Consider the following 13,329-nt stretch of genomic DNA (forward strand, 5'->3'; position numbering starts at 1 on the left):
AGCGGTTGAAAGTTAGTTTCGTGGCAACGCGGGGCTCGAAGTACAAACACATGCCTCAGCCACGGTATATAAGCATGTCAGTACAATCTTTCCGTACAATCGACACAGACAGACAGAGAGACAGAGAGACAGCTATATTTTGGAGAAGATAGACAAAAAGATAGAGTGACAGAGAGATAAATGGGTACAAAGATGGTATAACCTCAAGTTTCCAGCCTACCGCGCAAAGTTCTCCCCAAACAGGAAATCAAAATATAGCATTTTGCGTTCATATTCTCCCTCTCGCTGAATCATTCTTGACAAGTCCGTTTCTTCTATATTTGAAACATTCCAAAGTTCAATGATTATCAGTGGTTTCGTTACACATACAAACACACACATACACCCACACACCACATGATGCCTGAGTCGTAAATGTAGACATTTCTGTTCACTATACTTACTCACAAGTTTCTTCCTTGTACAGCGCTATATGAGTTTGCGCATGGATGGGTATACAGAAATATGAAAGTCTTTTAAGGTGAAAATCCACCATAGCTCAAAGAAGACGTTGACAAAGAATTAAACGAGCAGAATAGTGCAAGTCCGCTGAAAATTGGACTGAAAATGAGACCTTTATTTCAGTTTTCACGTGTTTCCAAGAAATGGTAATATCGGTCATATTGATATACAAATTCCTGGTATCCCCTAACTAGAAGACTCCTATTCGTTTGTATATAATTGTTCACATGAATCCAATAAGATATGCAACTATTTAGCAAACTTGATTTTTTTTTGAATAAATTTTAGAGGGGCGTGAATGTAAATCATAGAGAAAAAGAATAATGTAATGATATTGCGAGTGTTTTATCCAGTGGGAGGGTTGTAAAGCGATGATTATTTGTATAATCATGTGCATAAAATTATTGTATACACACAAACATGCACACATATTGTATTGCTATGACCACGATGTCATCTTTTCGTGGAAGCGTAGTACACTTCAAAATTCCAGAACTGTCCGGTTTCTTTGGTCCGATTGTGCTACCAAAGTTTTGTTTTACTTCACCCGTCTCATCAAATTGCCAGCCTGAAACAAAGAGTGGATTTTCCCTTTAAGAATTATCTGTCCTACATTTCCTCGTTTAACACGATTAGATCAAAACGAGAGGGAAGAGGTGTAGCTAATGAATCCTGACTGGAATGCCCCCTCGCTGGTGCTTGAGTCACTGGATTCTTCCAATCTTGATTGTTGCTCGTATACTTTCACTTACCGTACATCATAAGAGAGAAGAAGTGGTATAGTGATCCGAGAAAGTGACCCGTTGCTTAGAATGTGGATGTGGATGTAAAAAAAAAGAAGAAAAGAAGAAATGACCTACAAAGATGTATTCTTACTGTGTGAAGGGCCCAACAAGGTAATTTCTACAAAAATGATTGAGAGACCTCATTATCTCGACCTATATTTATTAATAGATAAGAGCTTTTTCATTAAAAACAGGGTTCACCTCATTCATTCCTGAGCCGAGTTGTGTCCAAATGTAATCATTTGCAGAACGTACCAGCGGATGTTATGTCGATGAGATCTTCATTTCGTAGACACCCCATTAACCATTTGTCTACCGGCTCAAGTCATTCACAAATTACTTCGTTCGCCGGCATCCCACGTCTCGCAGGAAATGACTTAACTTGGAATGAGCTGTCAAAGCCGTCTGTGTCTCCCTCATTTTTATCTCTAACTCCATCTCTTTCTCTATCTCTTTCTCTAATTATCTCTATTTCGGTCTCTATCTATAATATGTCTCTATTTATCTATGTCTCTCTCTCTGTACCCGTATCTCTATATACCTCTCTCTCTGTACCTGTATCTCTCTATATATCTCCCTGTGTACCGGTATGTCTATCTGTATCTTTACCTCCCTCTCTGTACCTGTATCTCTACCTGTATCTATTCCTCTCTCTTTGTACCTGTATCTCTACCTGTATCTATGCCTCTCTCTCTGTACCTGTATCTCTATCTGTATCTATACCTCTCTCTCTCTCCGTACCTGTATCTCTATCTGTATCTATTACTCTCTCTCTGTACCTGTATCTCTATCTGTATATATACCTCTCTCTCTGTACCTGTGTCTCTATCTGTATTTATACCTCTCTCTCTGTAACTGTATCTCTATTTGTATCTATACCTCTATCTCTGTACCTGTATCTCTATCTGTATCTATACCTCTATCTCTGTACCTGTATTTCTACCTGTATCTATGCCTCTCTCTCTGTACCTGTATCTCTATCTGTATATATACCTCTATCTCTGTACCTGTATCTCTATCTCTATCTATACCTCTCTCTCTCTGTACCTGTATCTCTATCTGTATCTATACCTCTCTCTCTCTCTGTACCTGCATCTCTATCTGTATCTATAACTCTCTCTCTCTGTATCTGTATCTCTATTTGTATCTATACCTCTCTCTCTGTACCTGTATCCCTATCTGTATCTATACCTCTCTCTCTGTACCCGTATCTCTATCTGTATCTTTACCTCTCTCTGTGTACCTGTATCTCTATCTGTATCTATACCTCTCTCTCTGTACCTGTATCTCTATCTGTATCTATACCTCTCTCTCTGTACCTGTATCTCTATCTGTATCTTTACCTCTCTCTCTCTGTACTTGTATCTCTATCTATATCTATACCTCTCTCTCTGTACCTGTATCTCTATCTGTATCTATACCTCTCTCTCTGTACCTGTATCTCTGTCTGTATCTATACCTCTCTCTCTCTCTGTACCTCTATCTCTATCTGTATCTATACCTCTCTCTCTATACCTGTATCTCTATCTGTATCTATACCTCTCTCTCTGTACCTGTATCTCTATTTGTATCTATACCTCTCTCACTGTACCTGTATCTCTGTTTGTATTTATACCTCTATCTCTGTACTTGTATCTCTATCTGTATCTATACCTCTCTCTCTCTCTGTACCTGTATCTCTATCTGTATCTATACCTCTATCTCTGTACATGTGTCTCTACCTGTATCCGTATCTCTATCTATATGTAGGCCCTACATCTATATCTCTACCTCTGTCTCTATCTCCATCTCGAGCCCTATCTCTTTCTCTGTACCTGTATCTGTCACCTGTATTTGCATCTGCATCTGTATCTCTATCTCAATGTCTGTATCTGTAACTGTATCTGTACCTGTATTTCTATCTCTATCTCTTATCTATCATTATCTCTATATCATTCTCCATATTCATCATTATCCGATCTCCACCTCTAATTCTATCTCTATCCCTATCTTTATCTCTGTCTCTATTTCGGTTTCCATCTCCATCTCAAGTTCTATCTCTGTATCTCTATCTTTGTTTGCATCTGTATTTGTATCTATGCCCGTATTTGTATTTGTATCTATATCTGTATCTTTATCTCTATCTTTCTTTCTTTTTCTAGCTCCATCTCTGTCTCTATCTCTATCTCTAATCTCTATCTCTATCTCTATCTCTATATCTATCTCTATCTCTATCTCTATCTCTATCTCTATCTCTATCTCTATCTCTATCTCTATCTCTATCTCTATCTCTATCTCTATCTCTGCCTCTATCTCTATCTATATCACTGTTTCTGTCTCTGTCTCTTTATCTCTATCTCTCTGTCTATCTTACGTGACACTTTGCTTTTTATGTCGCAAATATCATGTAGGTGGATGGTCATGATCTCGAAAATAATCCGGGTTGACACCTTTTGATAGATATGTGTGTCGAATCCATATGCCCAGCAAAAATTATCGTCATCATCACCATCACCACCAATACCACCACCACCACCATTATCAACACCGAGCCAGAGGCCCCTCAAATCCCACAGTCTCCCCCTTTCTTGTGTGATTGATGATAATCTGCCCCTCTGCGCAGACGATGATCCATCACCTCCCTCCGCCAGTATCACGTCCATGTTTCCCGCCGAATTATGGTCGGCGGGAAACATGGAGGAGCCCAAAAGCTCGCCGGCGTCTGAGCTCTGCCCGCCATGAATTAGCTAGCGTTTTGTGTGAAAACTTCCGATAATAGTCTGCAAAGTCTTAAGGGATGGATGCGTGAGTTGAAGGGTATTTTGAAATTTTATGTATAAAACTAGATAAAAACTGACAAAATTGTCCAGCTCACGTTCATTTGGTATAGTTCTTCGTGAAGAGAGCCAACACTATTCAAATACCGCACAGACTGAAACATTGGGTTAACATCTCACCGAAAGTGAATTCGGTATACATTGGTGCAATTGCAATTAGCAATCATCACGATTGTGTTCAAACTACCTGATCTATCCCTAGGTCAAAAAGAGTCGTTTGACTTAATAACTTTCGTTTCTCGAAAACGCCTTCATCTAAGAATGGCGCCGGTTCCAGTTTCCCAAGTATACCGTACAATACACGGTGAGTGTTTCAGTTTCAATTTTCAGTTTCAGTTTGTTTTATTTGTCCACTTGTACAAATAAAAAGAAATGAACAAAAAAAAAATCAATGAAATCAAAATACAATATGACAAAATCCTTTTTAAATAAACTTACTCATAGCATGTACAAAGACATACAGATACAAAAAAAGGAAATAACTAATATCATACATATGAACATTTTCTTTTGACATGCAAGTGGAGGAGACGGTCATCGTTAAGCTATGTGCTTGACTGGGATGACTGCCTCGGATAACATGATACATAAGCGAAATCAAAGTTCTAATTGGAACAGAAGGAGCAACGGCAGAAAATAAAAGAGTTCATCTTCAGCCTCTGCAGAATAAATTTGGTGCATCTAGCTTGATATAGGACTATAACGAGACAAATACAAGGAACAGAGAAAAGGTGGTACCTGAAACAGCGGGAAGAGAGAAAATGTTTCACCGTTTGGTGAACCCTGTCTTCAATTTAAAGACGTTTATTTATGGATTTTTATATCTCATTTGGGAACTTTTCATCTTACTGACCGCCCATGCATCGCGCTTCAGATAGTGACCGCAAGTGACTTTCATCGGCCAAAAGCCGATAAATCTATTGACCGGCGTGAAATAAGGGGAAAATGCGGTATCAGAGGGAGTTGATCGATGCGGGACGAAAAGGGTGAACCCGGCGTACTGTATCTTCAGCAAAGAGAAGACGCTAACCACGCTCTCGCTTTCCATTACATGAAATAATTTCGTGGGAGGCTGATTTTGATGGCTATCACAGAAGTGTATCGATAAAGCAAAAAAAAATGTTCTTTCTTTCACATCATAATGTTCTCATTGGTTGTGACTCTGCCATTGATGACATTTTATAATCATTATTTTAATCAAGGTGCATTCAAAGCATAAGATTATCTGTACATACACTCGTGAACACACAGAGACATGTATATTTATGTATAGTATATATATATATACATATATATATATATATATATATATATATATACATATATACTATCTTACGCCTATATGCGTGTGCGTGTGTGCGTGTGTGTGTGTGAGTTTGTATGCATTAACACAGCCGTCACATCTAATTATGTATATATAAGCAGGAAAGTTTCAATGCATATCAGGTGTTTGATGTGAAGTGTAAGAGATGTGTCAATACAGTGTATACTGTATATATGTGTGTGTGTGTGCGTGTGTTTGTTTGTTTGTGTGTGTGTGTGTGGGTGTGTGTGGGTGTGTGTGTGTGTGTGTGTGTGTGTATCTGATGTGCATTGTGTGTGAGTCTCTGGGAGTGTTTGTCTGTAGTGACTTGTGTGTGTGTGTGTGTGTGTGTGTGTGTGTGTGTGTGTCTGTCTGTGTGAGTGTATGTGATAATGGGAGATGGGGTGGGCAGGGGCCAAGTAATAGTTGGTTGCTTTATTAATACAGTACAAATCCCACATTAAGTGTGTTATTTTTTTTTTCATAAACAAACATTTAGATAATTATGTTCATCTTCTCAAGCTATTGCGTACTTGCTATTGCGTACCATCATGTTGTAAATTTATGTTATAGAAAATGCATTTAGTTTTGTGATCATTTTATTACTGAATTATTTTGAGGAAAATCAAATTAAGATTTTCGAAAAACAAAAAAGTTGCGGTGTATCTGGGGGTATGTGCGTGAGTGTCAATATTCATACGTATTCTTCGAGTGTTGATGTTAATGATGATTATAAATCGGTAGGATGGATTACAGTATACATGCTTCTGTCCCGTATCACTGACGTGCTAACGTCAGCATCATGAGCCGACTATTTCCTTAAGATTTTATATATCATACACTGCAACGTGATGAATTTCCTACCTTTTGCAAACACGACGTTTTAAGCAAGTATTGATCTATACCGAATCATTTCGTCATCAGAAGCGCAAATTATTTTCAGAACTGATAACCCGAGTCTTATTGAATGAGTACTATCTGATCGTTTTAACCGTTCTGTTTGTTACTCATACGTACGCACTGATAGCATCTAATGGCGGGAAACCGCCCGAAGACGCAGACAGCCACCAGACTGTGGTCGACCAGGTGTCACGTGAGCTCTTCATCAGCATGCTGACGTTCTCCATCATCGGCATCGTGCTTGCCATCGCCTTCCTCGCCTTCAACGTGCATTACCGCGATGAAAAGTGAGTCTGCGATCACGTTGTTCATCCTTCCGACTTACACTTCACCTCCTCATGTACTTTCGCTCCCAAGTTGACTCACCTGTCACATATAAGACGTTGGGTGGCGTCCTTTTTTTTATCCCCCCCCCCCCCCCTTCGATTTCCACGAATGTGTGGAGACGAGAGTATATTAGATTTCCTCAACAACAAAAATATTTCAAAGAGAGAATGGTGTCATGGTTTCTTCATGCATCCTGGCACCTCATATCTTTTTTTTTAACCTTACTATTGGACGATTGCAGAGATTCTTCTTTCACTGTGTACAGTGAGCCTCACGCGCACGCAAACCTGCCGGAGGCCCATACACGTGCAGGGCCCCATTGCTTTGAAGAAAAAAGAAGGAAAGAAATGAGTTAGACAGTAACATAGCGTGAACAGTGAGGGAAAGCATAAGGCCTAGGAAAGTGCAATGCACGGTAATTGTAAAAGCCAGTTTACCGTTGCGTTGTTATTGTTTTTTGGAAGTTACTGCTACTAGTCCTGAGTATGTGACGTCGTTCAGTTCACCTGTGTGTACGACTTTATTCTGTTTTTCTGTCTCTCCCCCCCCCCCCGTTTCCAGGTTGATAAAGATGTCGAGCCCCAATATGAACAACATCATTATCGGCGGCTGCATACTGACCTACGTCACTGCCATCTTACTCGGTGTCGACATCAGGCTGCTCGACGAAAATAACCTTAAGATAATGTGTCAGGTAGGTTGACAAACAGCGCGCGTAATTGAGCCTGGCGCGCAGCGAGGTGAACTGCTCACGATTTTAACTTCAACTCTGGTCTGCCGAGGAACAAGTAGTTTTGTGGCCCAGTCCCGTGCAAATACTGCCATCTTTCGGCGAACATTACAGAGGCTCACACGATTTTTTTTTCGGCAGTAACATCTGACAACAGAAGTGAGGAATAGGGACTATGTACTTTGTAACCACTGTTTATGATTTGGAGCAGTGTTAAAGAAAATGTTCGAGTTATTACACTTGATGCGTATGCATACTTCAGTTGTATCACAAAAAAATCCTACCGCATAAAAAAAGAATTCGCAATAAAGCCACGAATAAAGGAGACATCAGTACTTTTTTTCAATAAACCATAGCTGTAAAAGGTTTGTTCTAGAAACGATTTTGATAAAACCATTGTTCACATTTTCTATATTCAACAATAACTCAGAATGATTATACCGATTAACATATTCACATTGGTTGTTTCTATCCCTAACTCACATTTCTTGGAACTATTTTGGAGTGCTGTTGTTGTTTTTTTTTATTCTTTATTGATCTGTATCTGGCTTATGTACGTGATATCTGCGCTTCATAAAAGTTCGAAAATAATTTTCATTTTGTTTAACATGTTTTGCAATGTGTATGTATTGGCGTTACTGGTACATCCTTCATTTCTGAAAGATGATGTGCGTTCATGTATATGTGTGTCTTTTTGTGCGTTTGTGTATGCTTGTACTTGTGGCTTTTCAAGATAACGCATAGTCGCAGTTGTAATTCTATTTAGACTGCCCACTTCCTGCCGGCAACAGAGATATCAGGTGATTGCAGTAAGACTCGATTAGACGTACCAAAATCGTTGTCGTTGCACATAACCAAATAAGAATTGCGATAATCGAATAAACGACTGCCTACATGCGAGACCATGATACCGGATGGGATGGGGACTAAATACTGATAACCGCTCTTTCCGAAATAGCTACTGCCAAGCTTTTCCTCAGACTTGAATTCATTGAATATTCAAATTATCCTCGGGAATTGTAACCTTAGTCGAGTCGACGAGATCGCCAATATAACCGCGTCAGGTAATCGTGTATAATCTTGACCGAGAGAAGGGAATGAGAGAGGGGAGGGGTGGGATTGGCACACCTCAATGGATGGAGGCAAAACGATTGTAATGCGGTCACACTCGGTCGTGACTGCCGAGAAATTAGACAGCACGTGGGGAAAAAGTTGTTAATGTCTGCCCGCCAAATTAAGACGTCCATCGTTCTCCTTCGTTACGATTTCAATTCATCTTCATTCCAGGCATAACTGCCTCGTCGCCTCGGCCGGTCGAATATTCATGCTAGGCTGGATTTCGCGAAAACTGCATTTATTAAGGCTAAAAGGGGGAACGAATCACTCTACAAGATACTTCGAATTCTGACATTCCTGTGGAGCGAAACCAGCAGGTGGTTCACTCGGCCCTGTACTGATTATGTGTGTGCGTGTGCGCGCTGTGTATGTGTGTGTGTGTGTGTGTGTGTGCGTTATATTTGTGTATTGTGTGTTTGTATGTGTCCGAGGCTGCGTTTATCAACTTTCCCCTGTTTAAACGGCTTTCGAAAGCCCTTTCCAAAGCCCTTTCCAAAGCCCTTTCCAAAGCCCTGTACTATTAATGTGCCGCTTGTTTTCTAAGAAGGGACGGCGAAAAGCAATTACCATCATAAAGACATAAAGGAAAAAATTAAATTTATATATTATATTATTTTTTCCTGTCATAGTGATTATGTTGAATGCCTTTTGGATACTTGCAGATAATGTGATTGTAAATATGCGAAGATTATGTGGAAAAATAAAGTACCTCGGATGAGGAAAATAGAAAAAAAAATCATAAAGACATATCTTCATTTGAGAGTGACGAGTCATGATGCAATGCCACATGAATCAATTGTCTTCCTATCTGTGAGGCAGTTCCAGTTTAGCACATACTTCAAAAATTTCTGAGTGACGGCATGAGACTTTGGCTGCGTTTATCAACTTTCCCCTGTTTAAACGGCTTTCCAAAGCCCTTTCCAAAGCCCTTTAGAAACGGCTTCCAAAATAGTTGCGTTTATCAACTCTCTTCGCGAACACGATAACTGGCCTGTCACTGCACAGCTGCATTGCGCAATTCGACCCGAGGAGAAGAGGTCATATAAGGCGTGCATTGTTCGTAACTGCAGTACAATACTACAAAGCCGTTTCAAAACAGCTTTGCGATTATCAACTTCAAAAGGCTTTTACAAACAGGTTTCTGAAAACCTGTTTAGGAATCCTGTTTGGAAAGCCACAAATTTGCGGCTTTCGAAAAGGCTTTCCGAAAGGGCTTTCAAAACAGCTTTGCGTTTATCAACTCGTAAAAATTCCATGAAAGCTGTTTGGAAAACCTGTTTCTGCCGAGAAAAGGAGAGTTGATAAACGCACCCTTTCGAAAAGGCTTTCCGAAAGGGCTTTCAAAACAGCTTTGCGTTTATCAACTCGTAAAAATTCCTTGAAAGCTGTTTGGAAAACCTGTTTCTGCCGAGAAAAGGAGAGTTGATAAACGCACCCTTTCGAAAAGGCTTTCCGAAAGGGCTGGAGTCACAACAGTCTTATTCGCTTTGATCCCATGCTCGAAGCCGCCACTCAAAAAATATTTGAAGTATGTGCGAAACTGGATCTGCCGCTCAGATGCGAAGACAATTGACTCGTGTCTCATTGCATAATCACCAGCCACTTTCCAAGGAAGATATGTCTTTGTGATGGTAATTACTTTTCGCCATCCCTACTTACAAACGTTGGGCGGTAGACAATGGTAAAGGTACGGGGGTGCGCGAATAGAAATTGCTCAAATATTGCTGAAATAGATATCAAAATTACTCGACTGTACGTGTCTGTACGCTAATCTGCAATATTAATTTATAAAGAACTATACTTGAAGATTATACCATATTAGTTTCATTTGGCGGAAATGAGGAGAAAAGTGATAAAACCGGCTTTGCATGAGGGTAAAATTTCAAACACTTTCACAAAATACAGCTCAGATTTACACTTTTGCACATATTTTCGAACGGAATTGACTTTTGTTTTATATGCTTTATCATTAGGTGAAATTTCATTGCATTTGATATATAAACGAGCGGCATATACCCGATATTATGTTAGCGTTAAAAATGAATCTTCAGATTGCTCGGAAAGATGGCGGCTTCAAGCATCGAACATCAAAGGCACAAATGCACCTGTGGAATTCTTTTGTTCATCCATAGAAAACTGACAACTGATTGAATAATTATACTCAGTTGTAACTCCATCTCTCGAACCTCCTTGGTCGCACAGAAACATTGTACAACACCAGTATCCAAGGGAAGCGTTAATAGTGATATTCTTGAACCTCCATAGAACGGTTGCTATGGTTACCACATCTAACGTTTAGCCTATAGCATTGTAACTTGAGAGCTGACACTTCCCATTTGGATTATCGTCCAACACCGCATGTTTCATTATAAAATCGCATGTCAATATGTTCTCACACATTGTACTCCTTCAATCTTCAATGAGACTTGCCATTATTATCTCTGATGTTTTCTTAATTTATCTTCCTCTATTTTTGTTCCTTGCAGGCGAGGACGTGGATATTTGCTATTGGGTTCACGTTATCATTTGGCGCGATGTTTTCAAAAACATGGCGCGTGTACAGCATATTTACAAACAAGAAGCTACAGAAAAGGGTAAGTGTCAATCGGTGTTGATAGGATCCATGTTGACGATGTACATGTATCAGTGTAAACATACAAGAATCCGTGCAAGAGATGGAGATGGGTGGGGGGGGGGGGGGGTGAGGGAGAGGAGAAGTGGGGGAAAGTTTTGGGCAGATTCTGAGATTATGATATAGTATTACCTGATGGTACTTGTTCTCTTGATAGTAGTTTTACCCGTTGAGGACAAGCTGATTTTGCGTCAACACGCGTTTCACATATACGCCTGCCCGAGTTTACTCTGGACTATATTATTCTTCAACGGGTCAACATGCTTCGTCTATTAAAAAGCACGGGAAAAAAACCCTCGAAATTAACGCGTATACATTTTGCTGAATCGGGGCCCAAATATGATTTCTTCAAGCCATCATCGAAACTGGGCACTTGTGATTGTTGATCTTATGGGACGTAAGTCAATACTCGAGGAGTCTCCACTTCTTCCCGCCCAAATTTGTACGTCAACACATAAATACAATTTCCAGCCATGAGCATTGCGGTTTTTCTGTCTATATTCGACATCCATATCTACATATTTACCATCATCCTCTATATACATTGAAACATCTCCGTCTCGCACTCTTTTTCATTCGTTCCGCACACATCACGCTCCTCACGAATATCAGAGCCCCCTCTTCCCCCTCGCTTCTCAAGAGCCACTCATGGATAGACTTTTATGCTGTTTAGCGCCGAAAATGTTGTCGAAGTGGAACGACAAAGTGTTTGGTTGGTCACGAACACCGGATCGGGTGTTCCCCCATTGTCTCCACGAGTGGGCTTGAGTTTGGGTCCTTGATGCTCCCATCGGGGATGCGTATATAGTACGAAGGAAGAGCGTATTATTAAAAGAGAGGTAGCGAAATGAAGAAAAAAAAAAGAAAACGGGAAAAATAAATGATCGAATTTCATGAGCCCTCGGATATGAAAAAAGAAAAGAACGACAAAAAACGAAAACAAGACGCGAGCCTCAGTGAAAAGATTCGGAATGTAACAGTTGACATTTCGGAAGCCTGCTGATTATATACGCTTCACGCTCGGTTTACGTGTTGGCGCAAAGGGACTACTTCCCCGAATCCCTCCCTCTCGCCTACAGCACGATTGCAGACATCATATCGTTTTGTCTTTGTGCTTGTAAAACTAAGAAATGCCTTAAAACTTGTAGTAGGCACGTGCCACTTCGAAGATCATGTCCTAGTATTGTGCCTCTCCCTTGCGACTGCGGCGTAGCCCGTAATAGAGAGAAGAAGCCAGGACTTTAGAAATAAGGAAAACGGGCAACAAAGACACAAAGTCGGTTTGAATTAACTCGGCTAACTTTCCGCGCAAATATTGTAATGTGATGGAAATAATCAGACCACATTCGAGACAGGACGATTTAATCACATTTACTCATTTCAACTTTAGTGCATTCATCAAGTCATTTCACGTTGTGTTCGAGTAATCTGAAGACCTCCCACCCCCGCCCCCCCTCCTTGTGCCTCCCAACACGCTCAATGGAAAAAAAAAGAGCTAGTCGAATTCGGCTAAAGCAGCAGCAGTGTTTTCGCCATATGATAATCTCGATTTTCTTTCAAATCGCATTTTAGTTAGAATACTGCATGATAACACCCTGAATAAATGAGATACAGATTTATCATGTACCCAGGCGATGCTTCTAACTCCCGTGTCAAGAAATATGAAAGTGTCTGGCCCAGAAATACATGAAAACAAGAGAGGACAGAATATGTCAGACGTAGAAATTAATGCATTTCTCCTCATCTTCGGAGTATTAGCTTACCGCGTCGTCCCCTGCACCTCTGGTCTAGACGCCGTGGATTAGTTTAGATTCAGCAGATACTTACCTGTTCATGTTTATTCGAGGAGAGAGAAGAAAACGAAAGAAAGCAAAGAAGAAGATGAAAAAAAGAAAGTGATGAAAGGGATAAGAGGGTGTCAAAAAGAAATTATCTTTCCGTCATTTTAGATGACAAGTTAACGAGAAATCGAGTCGTGGCGATCATTGTGGGGCCACGAGGTTCGGATGATCCATTAGAGGCTTTTCTTTTTTAAAGGAGCAACTGAATGCTACTGTTGTCGTTGTGGTTGTTTCATATAGATATGATGTGAGTATATATATATATATATATATATATATATATATACTTAAATGAAATAAATTTTAAATATCCGGAGGGACACCCGAAAATAGTCGGGAACACTCTTTCCGTAAAAGGTGGAACTCATCAGTTTTATA

The 13,329-nt window shown here is 40.1% G+C and overlaps 1 protein-coding gene across 1 annotated transcript in view; it reads left to right on the top strand.

The window, feature by feature from the left end:
* LOC139727904 (gamma-aminobutyric acid type B receptor subunit 2-like) overlaps positions 1-13,329 on the top strand; it is a 178,420-nt gene that overhangs the window by 153,438 nt on the left and 11,653 nt on the right. Inside the window, exons 11-13 of the mRNA XM_071638875.1 lie at positions 6,433-6,592; positions 7,194-7,326; positions 10,965-11,072. Of these exons, the coding sequence (XP_071494976.1) occupies positions 6,433-6,592; positions 7,194-7,326; positions 10,965-11,072 (401 nt within the window). The remainder of the gene's footprint in view (positions 1-6,432; positions 6,593-7,193; positions 7,327-10,964; positions 11,073-13,329) is intronic.

This window comes from Diadema antillarum, unplaced genomic scaffold, assembly GCF_040938485.1.
Source record: "Diadema antillarum isolate AM-2024a unplaced genomic scaffold, OU_Dant_1.0 seq00000160_RagTag, whole genome shotgun sequence".
Taxonomy (NCBI): Eukaryota; Metazoa; Echinodermata; class Echinoidea; order Diadematoida; family Diadematidae; genus Diadema; species Diadema antillarum.